General features: G+C 40.6%; 1 protein-coding gene across 8 annotated transcripts in view; it reads left to right on the forward strand.

The window, feature by feature from the left end:
- dlgap1a (discs, large (Drosophila) homolog-associated protein 1a) overlaps positions 1 to 24,280 on the forward strand; it is a 199,717-nt gene that overhangs the window by 169,193 nt on the left and 6,244 nt on the right. For 4 of the 8 annotated variants that reach the window (XM_034236359.1, XM_034236363.1, XM_034236364.1 and 1 more), the window contains exons 7-15: positions 291 to 415; positions 3,637 to 3,762; positions 3,840 to 3,995; positions 5,366 to 5,448; positions 14,609 to 14,654; positions 15,457 to 15,747; positions 18,024 to 18,156; positions 19,200 to 19,291; positions 20,203 to 20,370. In XM_034236359.1, the coding sequence (XP_034092250.1) occupies positions 291 to 415; positions 3,637 to 3,762; positions 3,840 to 3,995; positions 5,366 to 5,448; positions 14,609 to 14,654; positions 15,457 to 15,747; positions 18,024 to 18,156; positions 19,200 to 19,291; positions 20,203 to 20,370 (1,220 nt within the window). Of the gene's footprint in view, positions 1 to 290; positions 416 to 3,636; positions 3,763 to 3,839; positions 3,996 to 5,365; positions 5,449 to 14,608; positions 14,655 to 15,456; positions 15,748 to 18,023; positions 18,157 to 19,199; positions 19,292 to 20,202; positions 20,371 to 22,360; positions 24,279 to 24,280 lie in introns of those variants that run through there. The other 4 variants (XM_034236365.1, XM_034236366.1, XM_034236360.1 and 1 more) reach the window with 4 other exon arrangements.

Raw genomic sequence — 24,280 nt, forward strand, 5'->3', positions numbered from 1 at the left:
GTTTTTTGTCGAGGGAGCCTTTGCATGCTAACCTCATCACCTACAACAATATGTCATCACTGCACCATTCTATTGTTCTGTTTACAACTTTTACAGTACAGTTGCAGTTACATGGCTTCTGTAAAATAATACTTGACCTTATTTACTTATTGTGGATTTAGAAAACAGGACGTGGAGCTCATAGGAGGAGTTCGGCCTCGGATGTTCAGCTGGGTGCAGAGTTTGTAAATGATAGCATTGTGAAATAATCAACTTTCCTCAACTTCTCTCCTCTTTCTCTTTCTTTGTAGTTTCATCTTGCATCACCACCTATAAGAAGACCCCTCCACCAGTGCCCCCCCGAACGTCCACCTGCTCCACAGCCTCCAAGCCGTACATCTCCATCACGGCCCAGAGCAGCACAGAGTCTGCCCAGGTACTGCTCACACCCACAGGCCTCTGGAGCTCAATGTCAGGGTAATACTGAGCAGCCATAGCAGAAACACAAGGGCACACACTCTGACCTGGCTAGACTAGGGTTGCGTTCCAATAGTCCATTTAGCTTAGGACCCTTCCTAACGGAGTGAAATGACCCGGAAGTCCCTCTGTGGCAGCCATGATAAGTGCCGTTCCAATTCTCTAGAATGATAGGAAAGGAGGTTTCAAACTTCCTTTATAACCTCCTTTAGCTTAGGAACCACTGGACTCCTATCCACTATCCCTTAACCCCGTGACGTTTCACTCAGAGGTCAAGGAATAGGAGATAGGGTTAGACGTTAGGAGCTGATTTTTGGATTATCGGAACGCAACCAAGGATTTTTCTGCAGATCCTTCAAAAGCATTGAATTATTTAATAAAAAAATCAGGCCAACAACACAAACATTTTGCATCTGGGAATCTCAGAATAGATGTACTATCTGCTAGCTACTGTAGTGCAGACACAGGAAGGAGATGAGAAGTGGAGCTTGTTTCAGGGCTGACACTGATACCAGTCAAAGAGCACGAGTGACAGTGGATCTTCTGCAGAGAATCATTCAAACTTGACAGGAGAGTCATTTTGGATGTTGTAAAATGTAATTTAAATGTAATTGTAAGTGTCATTATAAAAAGTCAGTTAAAGCAAGAGAACACACACCAGCCATAATTCGATTAACTGCCAAAGTAGCTTTAAAAAAATGAACAATATAATATTGCTCTTACAAAGATAAAGTTCAATTATATAGTTAACAGTTACTCTTTTGTTTTATTTTACATTCTGAAGGGAATTCAATTAAATATACCATGTGCACATCCAAACCAATGATTACTTCCCATCTTTTAGTGCTGCTGCCGTTCAGTGGCTGAAATATCAAGATACAGTATAATAAACCATATGATAACGTCAGAGCTTCTACACAGCAGGTTGATTACAATGCAGTAGAGGATTGATGCCTGCTTTCTTGCAGTCTTGAAATCAACTGTGCATCCTTCTCTTTCTGATGGATATATTAAGGAAACCATTGCTGAACAGAAGTCGATTCAATCCATGCAGCCCAGAATCACACGTGTCTGGCTCAGCCTCTAAATATTTCATTACATTGTATTACATTGCATTTAGCTGACGCTTTTATCCAAAGCGACTTACAATAAGTACATTCGACCAGGAAGACACAACCTTGAAGAAAACAGAATCATATAAGTACATCAGGTTTCATAGAGCCAAACATTTCAAGTGCTACTCAACTGGCTTTAGATAAGCCAGTCCTTTATTAGTATAAAAGTGCTTCGTTAATAGTTCTATCGCTCGAAGTGGAGTCGAAAGAGATGAGTTTTCAGTTTGCGCCGGAAGATGTGCAAGCTATCTGCTGTCCTGATGTCAATGGGGAGCTCATTCCACCATCTTGGAGCCAGGATAGCAAACCCACGTGTTTTCGCCGATGGGATTCATCAAAATCAAAGGAAGAAAGGAAACATTTGAAAGAAAGAAACCTCAAGTTAAGACTCAGAAAGGGATATTGCTTGATATAAATAATAGAAGCCAGTCTATTTCCCTGGCACAATGCCAGTTAGCCGTCATGTCATTGAAGTACAACATCCCAACTCATACTGATACCTCTAGAGATGTTGGTTAATGCATTTTGAAACAACCTCTGGGGATACTGCATGTTTGAAGATTTACATTGAATCCACTTTTTTGAGTTAGTAAGCTTCAGTATCATTATGATATTTATCAGTTGATATTAGTCCCATTGTTCACTTTTCGAGAGAGATACATTAAACCTGTCCTTTAGACTCCTTACATGTCTGTGAAAAGCCTAAGATGTAACCAGTGACACTTTCTTGTGTTCGACAACATATCCCACTTTCTGACATAAAAAGGATAATTTGAGATTGAAGTCCCTCTATGAACGAGGCACATGTAGTCTGCTGACAGTATTTAACTGTTGAACAGTATTTATAGTATATACAACTTTAAATTGCTTCAGGTCTCATGTTTTATTTATTTTACCCACAGTGGCTTTGACACTTTGAGGTTGACAACAAAACAAATGCTAACACAGACACAAACAAGAGGTCAACAAAATAAAAAGATGCATAAATAAATAATAATAATACCACACAGAATGGCTTTTGTTGAAGTCCCCCCATGCTTCTAATGTCTTCTCAATCTGTTCTTTACCCAGTCTGTGATGCATCCCAACACCAAAACACTATAAATACATCACAGTACAACCCAAAGAGAGCAGAAGGCATGTAGGAACATCAACTTCAGCAAAAAGGCAGGTCTATTTCAAGTGCAACATTGAGCGTGAGCTGGAGTCTGAGCTGTTTTAGTGTAGATGGAGAATGTATAGGGTTTGTCGAGCAGACAGTTGAGACTTAAGGACAGTGGCTGAAGAACCCAATGCTGGGAGGGAGCAGTGAGCTCATTGGCTGCAGCAGAGCTTAGTGGTCATGTGGTATGGTTTGACCATGTCCTGAATGAATGGGCCTGAGATGTTCACAGCACTAAAAGCAGAGACCAGACTTGAATCCCATTTGAGGGTCGAGAGTGTTGCAGGGATGACGTACTATTGGAAGCAAACCGTTAGCATCACAAGGAGTACCTCAACAAAAAGCTAATGGATTTTTCTGTTGGATTTTGCAGAAAAAAGGGTCCTTGTCCAACACACATTAATGATACTTACACGTTTTCTCCAGCAGGATAATCTCCACATATTAGAAACGCTTTATGATTTTTGAATCACAAATGCAATCTACAGAAGTAAAAAGCAGACGTTAGGCTATAAACAAACTACATCATGGTTGATGGCTGCGAATCCCCTACTGTAAAATAAGCTAAAGGCTTTGGTGGCATTTAGTTATTCACTTGTTTGTCGCCGCTGTTTTTATGACAAATACAAGTTTGGGATATTCATCAGTTGGGTATTTACGAACATATTTTATTCCACAGAGCAATATGTGAAAATCTGTTAAGCTTGTGTTCTTATTTCAGGCATCTAACTAAAACCAATGTACAAAAAACTGTAGACATTGAGACAAGGGTTTAAGGATTCCTGATTTTTGACATTATATATTAATACATTATTATAATATGTCTTATTAATCATCATTAATACGTCTTTAAAGCAATATTATGCTTTTTATATGTATATATGTTTTCAAAAAATCCACCAGGATGCATACATGGAAGAGGAGGGACCCAGAGGTGACATGACCATCCAATCAGGGCTCAGCAACTCCACAGAGAGCATCGACAGCATGAAGGCCCTGACTGCTGCCATAGAGGCTGCCAATGCACAGGTAGGTCCCGGTGAGAGCCAATCAGAAACAGCTTCCGTGAATATTCTATCACCTAATGTGTGTTTTCATCAACGTAGGTCCATGGACCAGCCAGCCAGCATGTCAGTAACAGCACCATGACAGTGAACACTCCCATCCCCACCATCCTGACCAGGGGGCCAGTAGAAGACCACCGGGATATGTACAGGAAAGAAGCACTCAGGAAGGGCAGATGTCTCTCTATAGGCATCCAGGTGTGTAGGGGGGGGCATGGAGCGACATGGAGGAGGAACATAATGGACTTCAGTTACCTACACAGTATAGATGTCTGTATGTCAGTGGGGAGTCATCTGCTCTACTGTTTACCTATCATTTTACTTATTTTATAAACTCTCCTCTTTTTGGAGGATACTATTAAGTCCAAGTCATATATTCATAGTTAAAATGACTTGCCTTTGCTACCTTCAATACAGATATTTCAGAGGGTATTGGTCTGTAAATTGAATTGTAGATGTGCTGCTTTGGGGTCAGATTGATCCTACAATGTATGACCAAGTTGAACTTTGTTCAACTATTTCAAATAGATTAGTTCTCTTTCGAAACAACTCATGATGTATCACACCGGCCCACTGGGAGTTGAATTATGGTCACTTCCTGGTTCAAACTGACATTTGTTTCCTGAAAAGGGATTCTTTAGTGACCCCCAAAACCAATCTAGTGTTTTCCAAATGTGTTTTTTTTAACTAATGTCCACTTAGGTGTTTTTGCTAATTATTGCCTATTAACTAATAGTAATTAATCAATTAGCCCAACATGTGTGAGATAGCATCCGGCAGTTTCTAAATGCTGGGGACATTGCTATCTTTCTTATCATATAGCCAATACATGTATTCAGTTGTTAATTGGTTTTATTAATGGCATTTGGTGATAAGACAAGATAAGATAGAGCTTCATTGTCTCCCTTAGGAGAAATGTGTCTTGGGCATCGAGATAATACACATAAAACATTCAGGTCAATCAGTCATAGATACAGAACAGAGATCACATATCACATGGCAAAGAAACAAACAGGTACAGAACTTTCCCTATTGCATTCATACATAATCAAATATTGCACTTTCCCTATTGCACCTATGCATAGTGTCCGTCAAATTGCACATATCCCTATTGTGTCCATACCTATTTACACATATTGCACTTTCCCTATTTAACCTTCTCGATTGCACAAACTACACTGTAAACATTGCACCTCCCAACAACTCCTAACACAGCGTAATCACAATTGTTTCTGACTGTTCAGCAGCTTGATTGACAGCGGAATAAAGGAAAACTTATACCTGTTAAATTTACAGTTTGGTAATCTATACCTTCTGCCCGAAGGGGTCGCATGTGATTGTACGGCCTTCTCTTTCTCACCATCTCCTCAAATATCTCCTGAAGAGATAAACTCTGCTCTTTTTGGAGGATACTATAAAGTCCAAGTCATATATTCATAGTTGAAATGACTTGACTTTGCTACCTTCAATACAGATATTTCAGAGGGTATTGGTCTGTAAATTGAATTGTAGATGTGCTGCTTTGTGGTCATTTGATATTAGTGACTTACCATGCATGTCTTCTGTAGGTGGATGGACCGGAGGATGACCCCGATCCAGAGGACCCCTCCAAGTTCACCTCTGTGGGGGTGCAGGTGGAGGATGACAGAGGGTGAGGCACACATTGTTCTCCACACTTAATCTGTTCCATTGTTGACCCGTATACTTTTTGATTATTTAAATCAGGTCCATGTCTCTTAACAGTTGTCCAGTAGGTTCCACAAGATAGCCAAGTTCCAATATTTCGTTCTCTTACAACTTTTGAATGCTGGCCCTCGTGTTCTGCTGTATGTTTGTGAGCATTTCCTCCAACAGTCAACTAAATGAATCAGTTGTTAAATGTGATGATGCGAATGAATGTGAATAGTTCTACATTACACTGGAGACCTGTACAATGCTTTTCCCTGGAGAATCCGTGCCTTTAGCACCTCAATAACAGTGGATAGAAATATGTAGCTATATACGATGGATAGATTCAAAGGTTAATGTTAGTTTACAGTGTAGAAATGCCAGAACTAAAGCTGGATTTATGCTCAGTCTACTACTAGTATAGTATACTAATTTACTGCGCTAAACAGCTAGGAAGCACATACCTGTATAGATTTATAACAAATATTTCCATTACTTAGGTTGCTGAGGTGATATCAATAGGTAAAGTCAGACGTTTAACTATAAATCCAAAACGTACAAACTGACAATGCCTTGATAAGTAATCCAGTTATACTTTGAACTCTAAAATCAAGATGATTTTATATCTAGGTGTGTTAGTCAAGCTTTTGGCATGATTAACTGATTACAAAGTTAAGACCTTTATTAATCCACGTAGGGAAATGTAGGGTTACACAGTGTATTCAATCTTTTGAGTTGTGCCACATGATGTGTGTTTTCCTCAGACTAGGAATAAACTGTGCTAAAGGCCTAGGCCATACCCACAACTTCATGATAAATATTTCCATGTATATATTTCTGAGGGGATATCAACAGGTAAAGTCAGACGATAGATTAAAACGTACAAACCAACAATGCATTGATAAGGACAGTGGCGCTGCAGGACACGCTGGGGGCCCCAGGCAGATGTGACATGCCCCTCAACACATCCAGCACAACCGTCAGCTGTGCAACAGCATTCCACTATATTTCTTCTAATCTTTATTAATGCGAATGCTATTTACAGCATGGGAAACTTTCAACTTTTTCAAAATATTTTATACTTTTTGAAATATTCAGCTTTTTAAACTCTTTTTTTAACATGTAACTCAATGGGAGGAACCTTCAAATCCTCTTTACCTACACTGTGCGCTAAATGCTACTCCTTCCACATACTTTCAGCTAGAGACTTAATCCCAACTTTAAAATGATCACAAGAAATTCAGCTATTGAAATTGTATTCAGATTCTTAATATCTTTTACACTTTTTGAGATATTCCACTTAGTTTGGAGCTTGGTAAAGAGGCCTTCTTCAGATTTTAACATTAGTGTGTATTGCGAAGCTCATTAACCTGTTAAGCCCGGTGCACCGGCAACATCTTGCAAGAAACAGCGTCTGAGGGCTTCTTAACATCTAACAAACTATGAATATGTCATACCCACTTAACGGGAAGAAACTCAGCTACCTGACGGTATGAACCATTTTTACCGAAAAAAACCCAAAAGTCTAACGTCAAGCCTCTGAATTAGCACTAAGCGAAAGAGTGCTAACGCACTGCACATAACTGACGGTAGAAATATTTTATACTTAATCGGATCTGCACAAATAAGATATCACAGAGATTCCACAGATTCCAATGGTATAAGTATCATCGCTGTGCGACCAAATCTCGCAGCAGCGAAAGCCAGCAAAGACAACACACAACTTCACTTTACGGCCAAAACGGCAAATACGTCTTACCTTTGCTGTTTTCTGATCAAAAGTTGTGTTCAAGGAAATTAAAACGCATACAAACGCTGCTGAAGGCTAATACAATGTCTCTGTGTCCCTTTGAAATGATTGCTGATAATCCATCATCATATTTATGGCAATAAGCCTAGTTTTCAGTTTTCAGAGCGTAACATAGCTTTCGGTTTGGGCAAACTGCGTGTGCATCACTCTCACTCCTCAATAGTAACGTGTAGGTGGATTTAGGAACCTCCCCTAGATTTTATTGGCTCGAATGGTTAAAAAGAGGTGTCAATCACCAAAATCGACCAATGGGTTCCAGAGATATGGCAAATAAACCCAAATGACCCCAGAGGTGGGTTTTTTTTCTAAATCTCTCCAAAAAGGTCAGATTTAACTTGTTTTGCATCAATCTTGATACAGGGTACTTATTATATGTTATAGTTTGGATTCCTAAAGCTTTTAGTCTACTAACCCATCATTCAAGGTTAGTTTTCACTATAAGTAATGGGTTTTTTTTGGACGGAAACTATAATTTACATTATTTTTATGATGTTCAATCTGAATTTACTTTAAAATAAAAACATCTATATTGATTCTGACTTCTCTATATCCAACTCACAGGTTTATCATTGCCTTGAGAAAAAAGATGATTAATTTACCTCTTTTAGAAGTGAATATATAGACCCCGTTTACACGAGGACGATACGGGTTGTATCCGCATAGTTTCTCTTGCATATAGCCCTTTCGTTTACACAAGGCCGTAACAAAACGATAGAAACGGACCCCGCAAACAATAACGGGTCCCAAGGTGGATAGATCTGCAAACGGAACGCTCTGGGGGGTCAAACGGCTCCGTGTAATCGCCTCTATAGCCTACGATCAATTTGTATAGCGATGGAATAGCCCCGCCTCCCTCTCCCCACCTCTCCTGCTCAGAGATCAGCTGCTGGTCTGTCAGAAGAGGGGGAGGAAAAGAGAGGCTCCGTTTATTACATTACGTTACATTGCATTTAGCTGACGCTTTTATCCAAAGCGACTTACAATAAGTGCGTTCGACCAACAAAATACAAACTTGAAGAAAACAGAATCATATAAGTACATCAGGTTTCATAGAGCCAAAACATTTCAAGTGCTACTCAACTGGCTTTAGGTAAGCCAGTCCTTTATTAGTATATAAGTGCTTTGTTAATAGTTCTATCGCTCGAATTGGAGTCGAAAGAGATGAGTTTTCAGTCTGCGCCGGAAGGTGTGTAAGCTATCTGCTGTCCTGATGTCAATGGTGAGCTCATTCCACCATTTTGGAGCCAGGATAGCAAACCCATTATTATTCTTATATTATTATACAGAGTCGTTATCAATTTGTTTTAAAGCTCAATAAATAACAAAGAAGACCTTTGACCGGCACTTTTCTAATTTTGTACAGAAGATTTAAACTTTAACGGACATGTTGACCGGCGAAAAAAAATGTTAACGGAAACTCTGCCGCACGGTCCCCTCGTCCCTTGGAAGAGGCGGAGAGGTGGGTGTTTTTCATCTGCTAGTGGACTACCTGAGAGATTTACAGCAGGAGCAAACGCCGTCCACCGTGGAGAATAAACAGAACGGCAACCATGGCAACCATGCTCCGGGGTCTTTTTCGCTGCTTGTGGTGTATTTTGTGGCGGCCGCAGCGCCACTTACAGGCCTGGCATTTCCAGCGTTTCCAGCGTTTCCAGCGGTCTCGTGTGAACGGACACGTTAAATGAATCAAATGCATGTGAATGGAAGACTTTTTTGAAAACGCATACGGTGCGTAAACGCAAACGTTCCCGTGTAAATGGGGTCATAGTCATTTGTTCTGGGCATGTCATTGAAAAACAGGCTCAGGGCTTAACAGGTTAAGGGTTAGAGCGTGTGATGTCACAGCTAGAGTGGAGCAGAGCTTGAAATTCGCCTTTAACATTTCTTTTAAACCTGCCATAATTCCCAAACCCTACACTCCTTGGTCATCATTTTTCATGAAAAACGTAGGAAAACCTCCCCTACGTTGAAAAATTACAAAAAATTAAGCAAAAATGTTTAACAAAATGCCTCTTGAGAGCATGAAGTGACAAACACTTTCAACATGTCTCCATTTAGACCCATTGAAAATGCAGCGTCATCTTTCATCACAGCACCAGCTGCACACCTTTAGTAGATCTGCCAAAAAAGCCACATTATTGACCCGAAAGTACACAAAAAGCAGACTGAGACGCTCCTCAGGGTCCTGAAATGCTCCACGTGTTGAAATGTTACCCATAGCGGCTACCGTTTTTAAACTATAGTTAGAAATGTAAGAGGTTTATCTCTCATTCAGAACAATGGAAAGGCTCTCCTTTCACTGCACATCTCCATGGTAACCTTTGATCTCTGGGCTCACACACAGGTGTTTGATAACGTCTTTACCTCAAACACAAATACACAGACTGGACTTTAACAGACTGTCTCAGCCTATTATGTTCTGTCTGATGGAGACTTCATACTGACTTCAACACGTTCCACATATTTTAGACATTATTGGTGACGAAGTTTGCAGTTAAAATATTCTGCTGCTTTCCAAAGTGTTTTTACTTTATTTTCTCTTCTTAATACACATTCATTCTCTACTACTTACATTTAATATGTAACTCCTTCAGCCTACTTTCAGCTACAGAAACCATTTAACTATTACATTATTGAGCTATTTCAGGACATTGAGGCTATACATGTTGTTGTTTATACCTTTTGTAAACCTTTTCTTTTCAATATTAAGCTTCTTCACTATTTTTCCTACTCTTCCAGTTTAACATTTCACTTTCAAGTTTTCAACAAAGTCATTGCAATGCATTTGAGCTGTAACCATTTTGATTCAAATCATTTCACTTTTCTGCATTTCTCCGTTAAGTTCAGCAACACACTTACTTGGTTTTTGTAGCTAGAAGCAGCTTTTGCTTTTCAAAGCTAATTTTGTGAGGTTTGGTAGTTTGTTGGGTAACCCACCTGGAACTGATGTCTGCAGTAGTCCCAACGGTAGTATGGTCCAAAGTGTGGGACCCCCCTCACTATAACCCCACAGGTTCCAGCCTCCAGTATGGCTGAAGAGTTTAATCAACTCCTGCCTGCAACAGCTAACACTGAGTATGGTGGATTTCACGAAAGGAGGATTCATTGCACCGCTGTTGTATTGGACTGCATTGATTTTTTAGTAATGTGAACCTAGTAAATTGAACAAATATACAGTACCAGTCAAAAGTTTGGACACACCTTCTCATTCAATGGTTTTTGTTTATTTTAATGTTGTTCTACTTTGTAGATGAATACTGAAGACATCAAAACTATGAAGGAACACATATGGAATTATCTAGTTAACAACAAAGTGTTAAAAAATCCAGAATATGATTTTGTATTCTTCAGAGTAGCCCCCTTTTGCCTTGATAACAGCTTTGCACACTCTTGGCTTCTCTCAGTCAGCTTGTTGTGTTTCAAAATTCCTCTGCGAAGCAAGGAGTCGGACCAGGCAGTAAGGTTATAATAAAACTGATTTATTTCAGTTGTGATAAGGAATACAAATGCTCAGCTGAGGTCTCTGGAGATCAGCGTTCCACAGGCCGCGAGCAGTTCCCACTCCAAGCAGTTAACTGTCGAACATTATGTTGTGCTCACCATTAACACTGTCATGAAGCTCACTTCTCTTCATAGTTTAAGACCTTCTGGTAGCACATTATTCATAAACATTTCTTTATGAGCAAGCAATAATATTCTTCAAGCTTTATGAGGTCGTCACCTGGAATGTTTTTCAATTAACACGTGTGGCCTTGTCAAGAGTCAATGTGTGGAATGACTTGCCTTCTTAATGTGTTTGAGACCATCAGTTGTGTTGAGCAGAGGTAGGGTTAGTACACAGTGGAAAGCCCTATTTGACTACTGCTGTAATCCATATTATAGCAAGAACCAGTCAACTCAGTGAAGAGAAGTGACCGTCTATCATCACTTTAAGAAATGAAGGCCAGTCGATCCGGAAAATGTCAAGAACTTTGAATTCATCCTCAAGTGCAGTCGCAAAAACCATCGAACGCTATGATGAGACTGGCTCTCATGAGGACCCCCCCGGGAAAGGAAGAGCAAGAGTTACCTCTGCTGCAGAGGATAAAAACATCAGTTACCAGGCTCAGAAAGAACACATTAAAGCACCTCAGATTAGAGCCCACATAAATGTTCACAGAGCTGAAGTAGCAGACAAATCTCAGCATCCACTGTTCAGAGGAGACATCGTGAATCAGGCCTTCATGGTCCAATCGCTGCAAAGATCCACTACTGAGGATGAACAACAAGAAGAAGAGAATTGTTTGGGCCAAGAAACACAAGGATTGGACATTAGATCAGTGTAATCTGTACTTTGGTCTGATGAGTCCACATTTTAGATTTTTGGTTCTAGCCGCCATGTCTTTGTGAGACGCAGAGAAGGTGAGCGGATGGTTTCTGTGTGTGGTTCCCCCCGTGAAGCATGGAGGAGGAAGTGTGATGGTGGTGGGGGGGGGGGGGGGGGCTTTGCTGGTGTTGGTGATTTATTCAAAATTCAAGGCACACTCAACCAACATGGCTACCACAGCATTCTGCAGTAATATAAATCGTATTCTGGATTTGTTAACGCTTTTTTGTAGATAATTCCATAGGTGTTATTTTATAGTGTTGATGTCTTCAGTATGAATCTACAATGTAGAAAAAAATTAAATAAATCAAAAACTTTGAATGAGAAGGTGTGTCCAAACTTTTGACTGGTAGTGTATGTCACTTTAATGTACAAAAGACACGTACTCACTCACCAACAGATTCAAGTATTAAAGTCAAGATGAAGGTGACGGACAAGGTCACAGTGTTGTCAATCAATCAATCAATCAATGTTTATTTATATAGCCCAATAACATAAATGTTACATTTGTCTCAGTGGTCTTCACAGTGTGTACAGAATATCAGTATGACAATACGACACCCTCTGTCTTTAGACCCTCACATCATACAAGGAAAAACTTCCGGAGAAAACCCACAGTTTAAAGGGAAAAATGGGAGAAACCTCAGGGAGAGCAACAGAGGAGGGATCCCTCTCCCAGGACGGACAGACGTGCAATAGATGCCGTGTGTAAATCGAAAAGATAATACATTTGCAACATAGGTAGTCCAAATGTTTGGAAATGCATGTGTGTATAATAAGAAGATGAATCCACGAGGATGTCAGCAATCTTGTGGGAGCCATCAGGGAAGTAGTATGATGAGAGTCTGGTAGGACCGCAGAGACAGGTTCAGCCACGACTCGAAGTCCAGGACTCAGATCCAGTACTCAGGATAGAGGATCCAGGACACGACCACAGCAACAGGATTAGCCTCGACTCAGGATCCCGGCGTAGATATGGACACAAAAAAGAGATTTGGGGGAAACTGGGTTAATCGGAACATGTACACAGGTACAAACAGCCAGAAAGACGGAGTAAGGTGCCCCTCCCAACAGTCCAAGCCTGTAGCAGCTAAACTAATGTGTCTATCTACATACATGCACTCCCTTAGGATAGGTTGAGGGAAAAGGGTAGCAAGTAAGAAGTAGGAAACAGAGGTGGAGAGGCACACGCAGGGAGAGAGGTCCCCACTGGAACCTGAATTTGTCAGAGGTAGGAGTAGGTCTGTGGCTACGTTCCACACTCCCCGGCCGGGCTAGGCGTTCTCTGCAACCTGTTACCCTCTAATAAACCTCGAGAGGTCAGAGAGGGGAAAGCTTTGGATAAAGTTTTAAATATAAGATCTAAGTTTTTAGGATTTAAGTGAAAGAGTAAGAACTAAAATGTATAGGTGAAGAGGCACAACGTATCTACGTCAATGCACTCTTATTAGATTATTTTATTTTATCACTATAAGCTTTATCAAAAAGGAAGGTCTTAAGCGCACTCTTAAAAACGGATAGGGTGTCTGCCGCCCGAACACAAACTGGAAGCAGATTCCACAAATGTGGAGCTTGATAAAAAAAGGCTCTGGCTCCCATTGTACTTTTAGAGATGTCAGACAGCTGATTCATAATGTGAGAAAGAGTGGATAGTAACTTTCGCATAGTCTAACTCCTGGACGAGGGAACAGTGAGGGACTGTTGGTTGGTGAAACTGACCAGTTGAGCATTTAATGCATGATGCAAACACATGTTGCAGTGTGCTAGTAATAAAGCTCTAAATGCTATTAAAAAAACTTTTGTTTGAAAAAGTCACACAGATATTTGTGCCTTTTTAAAAAGGCTTAAGGACATTGGAGTTTAAGAATGTAACCTTTGGCGATGCTTATTTGAATAGTAATTTGGCACAATTATCTTAACTAAGCTATTTGTCCATGCATCTCTGGTGTTTCCACTTCTGATGGCAGTGTTGGCAGCAGGGGCAGCCACTCAGTCCAGAACAGGGTTTGGAGGCTTACTATGAAAGTGTAATTCGTTACAAAGTCACATGGATATTTTTTAAATCTGTAACGTAGTCTAAGTAATACAATATAAATGCAATGTAAACTGATTACTTTCCGTTACTTTTGGATTACCTCGATATAATACAAAGACAATCAATACAAAGTAAAGAAATATTGATAAGATGTTATGTGAGACAACAGAACAATGTGTCATCATCATCAGTTTACAAACGCTGTTTTAGTTTACAACTTCAATTCAAAGAAAACGCCATTTTTTGTTTGATAAATCATTTGTCTATACTGCATTAAAAAACTAAATATAAAATCAAAGAATAAAAAACTAAAAGAAAATTCAAACAGTACCTCTACCTATAATATATATCTTTATTTTAAAATGTTTTGTAACCTGCTATTAATCCCCATTTTTAAAGAATGTACCAGTAATTTGATTACATCCGTGTTTATGTCAAAGTGAATGAATCCGGTTACATGTGATCTGTTAATCCCCAAGCCTGGTCCAGACATCCCTCTTCCCAGTCAGTTATTGTAGCTCCTCCTGTTAGATTTTAAGATGTAGAGCTGAGCAGGAATATATCTTATTATTACCGCTCCACCTCCCACACGGTCCCTGGTTTCTTTATTACCAGAAAGTGTTCGTCCCTAGATCCACAGCAGTGTCAGCACACCCAGCTGACAGTAAACCAACCCCCATGGCCCTGCTCTGCAGGTAGGGCCACACAGAAAATGTGTGCCTTCCTGTAGTTTTATTAGGCTGTACCTGAAGGCACCACACACTCCCAGGTCTGATGTACCCATTCTGTGAATTGGGACATTCTTTTACATCCAAACCACCACTGAGAGTATGTGATAAATAAAGCTTGAATCATGAATGTGTTGCCTGGGAGCAGACATAGTAAAAGAGTTGTTGTTCAGTATTTTGTGTTTGTCTCCCTCTGGTGGTCAGGTATCGTCGGTTCCAGCGCTCCAACAGTGTGACAGCAGCGGTGCAGGTAAGCTGCATCCACTGCTGCTTTGAATTACTCGGCTTTAAACATGAACCCCTGAAAGGAACTGTTTATTCTCTCTTCGTCCACTTTGTATTAGTTAATAAGGTATCAATATAGGAAAATGTATCAAAATACAGAACCACAGTCGTGTTATTAAGCAACTAAGTAGATTTACTTAAATACTGTACCTAGTTTGAGGTATTTGTACTTTACTTGAGTATTTCAATTTGTGCTACTTTGTACTTCTACTCCTCTACAATTGGAGGTAAATGTACTTTTACTCCAATACATTTATTTAATAACTTTAGTTTCTTTACAGATATAGATTATTGATAAACAGTTTGATCAACACTAAAATCAGACTTTATTATACACCTGGATCCACAATCTACCCAGAAGTAAATACATAAATGATAACTAGTTACACCTTTACCAGCTTCATAAACACATCAATAATTGCAATAATCTGCATCACTCTTACTTTTGGTACTTTAAGCATATTGTGATGCTAATACTTCTGTACTTTTTCTTGGGTAACATTTTGAATGCAGGACTTTTACTGTAACAGTACAGAGTATTCCAACACTCTGGTAGTTGTACTTTTCCTAAGTACAAGATCTGAGTACTTCTCCGCTGCCACCTATAAGAGCTCTTATAGTCAGAGGCACATTATTCATGAGATAAGTTGTTCCCGGCCTAAATAGGCTTCAAATCATTTGGAAGCAAGTGGACACCTTGTGGTCAAAAAGTCTTCCAACCATATGCTCATTGAGACAGTTTTTGAGATGTATTCTTTACCATGCAGGCAGACCTGGACCTGCCGGACCTGCCGGACCTGCTGGACACCCCCCTGGATTCCCCGGACACCGACATGGAGGTCCTGTCCTCGGGGGCCCTCTCTCGACAGTACTCCCGCGATGCTGCCACCTCCACGGTCAGCATCCAGGGCTCAGGGAACCACTACCACGCCTGCACCTCCGACGACTACGACGATGTGGGCTTCGACCCCTCCATCCTCCCCCCCCCGGACCCCTGGATAGACAGTGTGGCAGATGACTCACTGGATGTCAACTTCAACAGCTCTGCTATTCTGGAGGTATGTGGGAGCATGCTCCGCCATTTTATAAGAACAGGGCTGGGACGTCCAAGGAACAAAGCATTGATTTATTTCACTGTTTCCTGACTCACTCATTAACTCCAAACAATGACTTCTGTTCATGCCTTCATCGTGTTGATCTGGGGGTAACTCTGCACTAACACAAGTGTTATAGTAAAAAGGGAAGACATTAATAGAAGTGTAATTTGACTAACCTAACTGCTAGTGAAAAAACAATCATAGATTCCTCTTTTAATAGCCTTTTCTCTGTTGTATTTATGCAAATTGCTTTATATTGCATCCTTAGAAAGTGTTATTAAATTCCGTTGACATTTGTGTAGCTCAGTGTTCTTGTATATTAGACACAGAAACACACAATCCCTAATACCACACTAACATCATAACATCTTTTTGAAAAGCTTCCATAATGATGTGAAGTATGTGATGTGAAGTGTCTATCACCTAATGACATCAGCATTAGATTACAATATAGGGAGCATGTGGCTCAGTGGGTGGTGTAACCCCTGCTGCAGTCAGTAATGGCGCGTTTCCACTGCAGCGGGGTAGCCCCGTTTAATCGTCCCTAAGCGTCCTCGCTCTGGCCTCGGGCTGCCTCGCTGGCCGGCCCAGGCCGTGGTGCATTTCCATTACAGTTTAGGACCTGGGGTAGCAACGCAGTGTAGGCGGGGCGATCGGCTTTGTTTTTGTTCACATTTCGAGTTGTTCCGTCGAGCTCCCGCTGGATTTGATCATCCCCAATGAGATGTAGGAACGTCGTCACCTCCTCGGTCGACCACGGTGTGCTTTTCTTATTAGACGTAGCCATTTTTGTAGCTCCTCCGTTTACAAAATGCTGTTTATAAAAATGCTGCAAGCTTGCTTCTAAATATATATGCGACGCTAGGGATGAACTCGCGCGCGATCTTGTGACGATTCTCTCTGACCAATCAGCAGTCGAGAGTGTTGACGTCACTAGTTCAGCCCTGGTCTGAGGGAACCACGATTTTACGAGGCCGGAAAAAGAGGGAAAAAGTACCCGCTAGCCGGTACTAGGCTATATGGAAAGGCCACCAAAAACTGGCCTGGCCGCTTGAGGACGGTTAAGGACGCTTAAACGGGGCTACCCGCTGCAGTGGAAACGCGCCAAGGCAAGGCACTTCACCCCAACTTGCTCCTGTGGGGATTTCCCACAGTACTGAATGTATGTAGGATGCTTTGGATAAAAGCATCTTTCATATCAGTGGTTTTCATTTGATTGATGCAGTTACATTTTAAATCACTCAATTGTTTTAGAAATGTAAACTCAACACTTTACTGCCACAATCTTTTAAATGTATGAAAGATAAAAGGTTTTGTTTTGATGTTGCTGCTGGCTGCTACAGGAGATGTTCACCTCAACAGAAACGTGCTGTCGGACACTGAATGAGGGAGAGAACATTCAAACCACTAAAGTGTTGCTGTGAAATCATGACACCTAAAAGCCAGTGGTATAACATTCAGAAAGGACCTTTAGTTGTTTAATCCACCTCGGAAACATGATTCTGTACTGTATTACCGTGTGACAGTAATGTGTCATCAACACAGGTGAACGCTCGGTGTGGGCTGTGACGGATTATTGATTATTAAACTCCAGCAAGTTTACAGAACAAAATGGAGGCAGTAGATAAACAAAAAACGGTCAGCAAAGGTCATGGATAAGATCCTGTCAATGGCTTTTCTCCTTTATTTCTTATTTCTTAACAGATACCAAATGACGAACAGTGCAGGAAGAGTCAAAAACCCATTGCGCTTATTTGAAGCCTCTCCCTTAATAATGTTAAAAATCACCATTTTATATAAAACACAAGATCAATATGCAAACAATTGCTTGAATTCAATAAAAATGGCAAACTTTTCAAACAACATATACTATATTAAACATTTAAATAAAGTAACACTAATATGAATATGAAAACCAGGCATCATACAGAGGTCAGGTTTCTTTAACCATAACAGTAAAGCAGTCAATGTGAAGTATATCATGTCATAAAACAAACTGGAAATAAATGCTATATTGTATTCTAGAGATGAAGTTTTATGTTGAGTAATTTAGTTGGTCTTTTAGTTATCCGACATTACACACTGTTTGATATTTCACATCAATAGTTAGCAAGCAATGGAAACATCATTTATGATACCGTGCATGCTGGATACCGTATGCCTCTGTCACATGGCAGTGAATGTAAAGTGGCTGCAGGTGTGTCCACATGTTGTGAAGCTGGATGTTTGCCTGGCAGGTGGTGCAGCGCTCCGTGTGCCACAGAGACGGACACTGGTTCCTGAAGCTGCTGCAGGCGGAGACCGACCGCATGGACGGGTGGTGTCGGCAGATGGAGCTGGACCAGAGGGACAACGACCTTCCGGAGGACAGTACGTCTCTGTTGTCATGTAGAGGCTTCCATGCATGTAGCCTGGAGTGGAAGAAGAGTGTTTACTTAAGTAAAAGTAGCAATACTACAGTGTCAAAATACTCAGTTACAAGTAAGAGTCCTGCAAAATTCAATTCAAAATGATACTTTAGTAAAAGTAACAAAGTACTAGCATCAAGATATACTTTAAGTACCAAAAGAAAAGTATTCATTATGCAGAATGGTCCATTTAAGCACCAGACATTTGAATAATTGTTTTATCATTATTGATGCTATTCCTCACTTCAATGTTGCACTTGGTACAAGTGGGCTTTATTTGATTACCTATACGTATAATAATGGGTTGCTTGACCTATAATAGTATATGATCATGAATTCTTTGATTTATATTTTGTATCAATAGCCTTAATCTGTGAAGTAGATATTCACTTAATACTGTATGTCAAAGAAATGTAGGGGAATAGAAATATGAAGTTGCATATTGTGAATATACTCAAGTCAAGTACAGGTACTTCAATGTTCTGTGCTTGTGTTGTTCTCTGCCATGCTTATTCATGGGAAAAATCCGAGCTGGAATTACGGGAGCAACTTTGATTCATTAGCATTCATATTCTTTTCCACGCGTTCAGGTTTCCAGATGAATCGCATTACATGATTTCACAAGAACTCAGAAGAACTGAAAGGATTCACATAACTGTATTAGGTTAGTTGAAAGCAATCATATTACGTTTAAATATCAAATATTAGGTTCAACTTAATGTTATTGCTTTCAACTTACCTGATAATAATACATGGTATTTATATAGTGCTTTGCTCAAAGACACTTTACATGTTACTTTTAGACGCTTTTGTCCAAAGCGACTTACATGCATTCTGTTGCCATAATACACTTCATTCAAGTCAACTTTTCCGTTTTTTGGGTGAACGCACTGGACATGGGCACATGGCAGAGCTGAGAGGCGTGACGAGTGTTGTTAACAGTCTCTGAGGAGCAGAGAGTGTGTGTGTGTGTGTGTGTGTCTCTGAACTGTCTCTGTCTCTCAGTCCTGGGGAAAATGAGGAGTGCGATGGGAAGCGCTCAGCTGCTGATGTCTCAGAAGTTCCAGCAGTTCAGGGAGCTGTGTGAGGAGAACCTGGTGAGACTGAGCGCTGACATTACATTCTACATCTTTCACTTTGTGTGGGACACTTTTCACTGAGCTAAGATTTGATTTTCAATGACATTCTTCATTCCTTGAATGACTTTGGATTTCCTTTACCCATGTATTTATTTCCTGCTTCTTCTTCCAAGTTCTTTTTCATTTCCTCAAACTTTTGTACTTCTCACTGACCTAATGTTTGTGACATTCTGAAATTAAATATTTTGTAATATTTGTATCTTGAGATGTTGGTCAGTCAGACTCAGACATCTCAGCAACTCACTGAGTACATTGTGCTGAACGTTGGGACGGATATTTCTTGCCCACATAGGAAACATCCTATGTATTGATCGCTTGAATTTCCCTGTGGCCAAAATTAGATCAACATTTAACAATATTTCCGTCAAAGAGTAAATCTTAAACCATATCTTTTTCACTTTGTAAAATAATGATACTTAATTACATATGAATGTTATAATCATTTATCATATCAAATGATAACATTTTGATGGATATCTTTCTTGATTTAGTTTAGTTTAGCATATGATAACTTTTAGATACCCTTTCCTATCATTTTTGATAGCAGTGATACATGTCTTCACTTCACATCAATATAACTAGTTCTGCTACTGTGAATATTGCAAGTAAAAAAAAGATCAAATCGTATTAACTACTAAAATAATAAAGGAAAAGTCAGTATGCAGTCCAACCAGCATGTTTCAGCTACATATTGGAGTTTACGAAAGAAGCATAGGGGTCTTATTGGACGCCCCTGTGTTCTACCTCAAGACATTGTGGTACAACAACAAAATGTGTTGTAAAAATATACATTTGTATTACTGTATTTAATAAGGTTTATCTTCCCTGTCTGTAATATCTGAAACTTATTTCTCCCCCCCCATCCTCTGTTCCCACTGTCCCAGAACCCGAACGCACACCCCCGCCCGGTGGCCTCAGACCTGGCAGGGTTCTGGGACATGCTGCAGCTGTCCATCGAGAACATCAGCCTCAAGTTTGACGAGCTGCACCAGCTCAGAGCCAACAGCTGGAGACCCCTGGACCCCCCCGACAGAAAGGTACACATTATCAGTCTGCTGTCGGTTGATCAGCGATAACACCCCCATCTAAAGAGAAGGTTTCATATTCTTTCTTATAGTCATAGATGCAACAAATGACTTTGTTTTGTAGTACCCTCAGGTCATTTACTGTTCTGCTTTTCCATCGGTGTATCAGAGATTTTCACCAAATGTAATTTCACATAAACCCAATGCTTTGGAGTCCATTTAGCCAATACAACACCTAGTGTGTTAGCAAAGTCATTATCTATCACGCTGAACAGAAATCCTCGGATCCTGACATGGATCTAAAATGAAAGAAGAAAATGACTCATGATGATCAGAATACTGCCTTCATATTTTGGGCTATCAGTTTCAGATTGACTAAGAGTGACTTATTATTTTTCAGTAGTTTCCATGGTGAAACCTTTGGTCATCAAAGTTCTGTCATTCACCTGCTTCTGATTTAGAGTGTTTGAGACCAAGCCCACTGCTCTCCAACCATCACCACCCAGACAGAACACTAACTCATGCTACATTAAGATCATCCAATGACTTCCTGTACACTTCATGCCCATAACACACTGGTTTGTAACAACTGATGCATTGCTTGCTCTATGGCCATAGCATGCTTTTTGTTGTATTTTGAAGATACTGCCATTATGCGAGACGACAGCTCAACTACATTTCTTTTCTTTCCATTAGGCGCTTTCACACCGGAATACTTTTCCCCTTTAGTTCCGTTAGTGCCTGGGATTTTGCGTTCACACCAAAAAGAGAACTTAGTTCAGAGAACTTTTACCCCCATTTTTAGTCCCTGCTAGAGAGGTGGTACTTTCCTGGGGAGAAAAATGTTTCCAATTTCTGATTGGCTGGGCGAATTGCAAACCACGCCCCGTAGAACTCTGAAAAGTTTTGTGTAGCCGTCACTGTATTTGCTGGCATTAGCATTATTAGCATTAGCCGCCCCGCGCACCAACGGAGAGAGACTAACTTATGGCAACACAAAAGAAAACATGGGAGCGGTGGAGATGAGGAGGTGTCGGCGTTCTGGCGATTTACTCGTAAGGCTTCAGTAGAAGCTGCTGGGAGTCCCAGCAGCTTCTACTGAAGCCTTCCCCAACTCCGGGGACTTCCGGCCGGGGACTTCGGGTGGCAACAGAAGTTGTTCGCGGCCTGCCAGTAAACCCAAAGCAGAAGAAGAAGAAGTGACGTCAGCGGCTTCATTTGCGTAATCTTCCCTCAGGAACTTATTCCAGAGTGAACGCGATCGGCTCTTAGTTCCATGGGGATACTAAGTGCTGGGAACTAAGTGCTGGGAACTAAGTGCTGGGAACTAAGTGCTGGGCACTAAGTACGGCAAAGTACTTGGTGTGAAAGCGGCTATTGTTGATAATTGATGAAATTATCAGAAATGTGTTGCACAATCTGAAATGCATCTAAATAGAAATCGACACAAATTGAGAGTAATTTAGTATTACGCCATCTCACAGAGTGTTGCATGAACCTGCAGGGCTGTTATAGGGTATGATTGTGAAGCCTAATAATCAGAGGACAGTCACACACCTTGTTCGTGGATGGAAGCCTTTATGCTGGATGAAAAGCAGGTAATAATGCCCACTGTTAGAATAACCTTAGCAGCCATTCTGAATAATACCTTCTTTGGAAATATTCCTCATGCAAGCTTTAAGTGTGAGTTTGGTAGAGTTGCAATATCTTTTCACTTGCTGCATTATCAACCTATGACGTTAAGCAAAGAACATCTCCTTTATGTATTTCACTCAGCCGTCCCTCATGCTGCAGTTTTTGCATGGTTGTCTGACTTGTTCTCTGTGGTGCTACAGATACTCTTCCTCCTACTCATGTTTGAGTGTGAATGTCTTTCAGATATCTGGCGCCTGGCCTGCAGTATCTGTTGTGGCTTTGCTTCATTGAATACTGACTCTGCCGGCTTCCTCATTTGCTCTCATTGTTGTCTCCTTTTCTTTCTTGTGCTTTTTTGTGTTGACAGTGAAGGCGCTTGCATCAATCTGCATAACTGCAATGCCAACAGCACCACGGGGCCTTGACACCTCTGGGCCTCCGTAGCTCCATAACTGTCTGTCTTTCCATCCATCTGTCCATGCTTCCTCTGCCCCTCCTCCCCTCTGCCGCCGCCTCCCCATCTGTGGCTTTCTGTTGTGTGTGTTTAGCTGCAAGTGGAAGGACACATGGACAGGAGAGAGTGTGGTTCAAGTCCTATACAATGAATACCAAGAATAAAACACAAACACAAACCCTAAAATAGCAACAGGGGGATAAAAGCAAGTAAATATACTAGTAAAAGAATATTGTGCTATCCAGAAACAAATGCAATATTCAAATAACATTTGTATTGCAGTTTAAAGTCCCGGCCACACGAGAACGATAACGCAAACGGACCGCAATCGTTATCAAAAAAGTCTTCCGTCCACACGCAACAGGCACCAGAAACGTGTCCGTTCACACGAGACCGCTGGAAACGCTGTAGTACATATGCCAGGCCTGTAAGTGGCGCTGTACTCCGGCCACAAAATACACCAAAAGCAGCGAGTATAAGATCCCCCCGAGAAGGATACAAAGTTATTCAACCAATTATTTTCATGGTTGGGATCCCTTTGTCTGTGCATAATGTGCGTCTTACTGGACTAAGCAAATGCAGCCTTAGTCTTCATTAAGTCCACTCAGGATCTAGTAGAAAAAGGCTCAGCTCAGTGTAGAATTGTATTTCAAAATCAGGAATGAATAAGATAATAACATAATGGGTGAATACAGAATTTTAGGTTGGGACGCTAAAATCAGAACATCATATTCAGTCTTTCAGCTATAGAGAAGGACTTTAAAACACGTGTGATTTAAAAGAGGCGTCAAATCTTTAGAAAACAGCATCTCTGATTATTGGTTTCATTGTTGGACAATACTGAGTAATGTCTCAGACTAACAACAACTTCATCTGACTTGTCATTTCAATCAAAAAGATTTTGACAGCTGGTTTTTAAGGTCCTGTAAATAAATAGCGCTCACATGGTTAAATATCTGGTTTATTATCACTTGGATCTTATATCTATAGTTCTGACCGCTTGAGTCTATCAGTGAGGACAACAAGTCAATTGCTTAGATATGGCAATAATTGTTCAAATGAGTCAGACAGGTGGAGAATCATGGGCGAGCAGACGGTCAGGTTGGGAGCCTCAAACAACATTTGGGTTCACAGACCAACTTCCTGCTTTAAATCTTCCCATCATTCTTTTTGGAGTTGATTGTAGTCGTGGCTTTTTCCATCTCAGTTATTTATTCGTTGAGTAAGATGTGGTGTTATCGGATATAAATGAGCGACTAAATGATAAAAAGAAGACCGAATATATCGGAATTGTTATATGTAATCAGAGAAATTGGACATCACGTTTACAGTTTGTACAGTTATCAACCAAATGAAATAAGTGCAGGAACAGACCCTGCCATTCATTCATTATATTTGTTATATAAAACCTGGAACCATAAGGTCACACACAAACACACGTTGAACAGTAGGTAGGATTTTAGCTGCCCAATGCAGATGGATTGTTGTACAGCAAAGAAACGTTTATTGCAAAGAATATGGAACAAATGTGTGAATAAACACGTTTAGAAAATAAGTTAAGATTCCACAATAAGAGCATCTAAAGGAGCTGCGCTTCTGTTGAAACAGTGTTTGATGCAATATGTTGAACATGTGCAGATAGGATTAGCAAGATAGGATTCGAAAAGAAAAGATTTGGACAGGAAGTCTAATCCTCCTCTAATGAACGGCCAGTATTACAAACACAAAGGGAACAGGCATACAGGGAACCAGGAGCCATTAGAGGCACAATCACAGGCACACAAACACGTCTGTCTTTTCCCTGAAATGTTCTCCCCCCCCCCCCCTTACCGT

This window comes from Gymnodraco acuticeps, unplaced genomic scaffold, assembly GCF_902827175.1.
Source record: "Gymnodraco acuticeps unplaced genomic scaffold, fGymAcu1.1, whole genome shotgun sequence".
NCBI classification, from domain to species: domain Eukaryota; kingdom Metazoa; phylum Chordata; class Actinopteri; order Perciformes; family Bathydraconidae; genus Gymnodraco; species Gymnodraco acuticeps.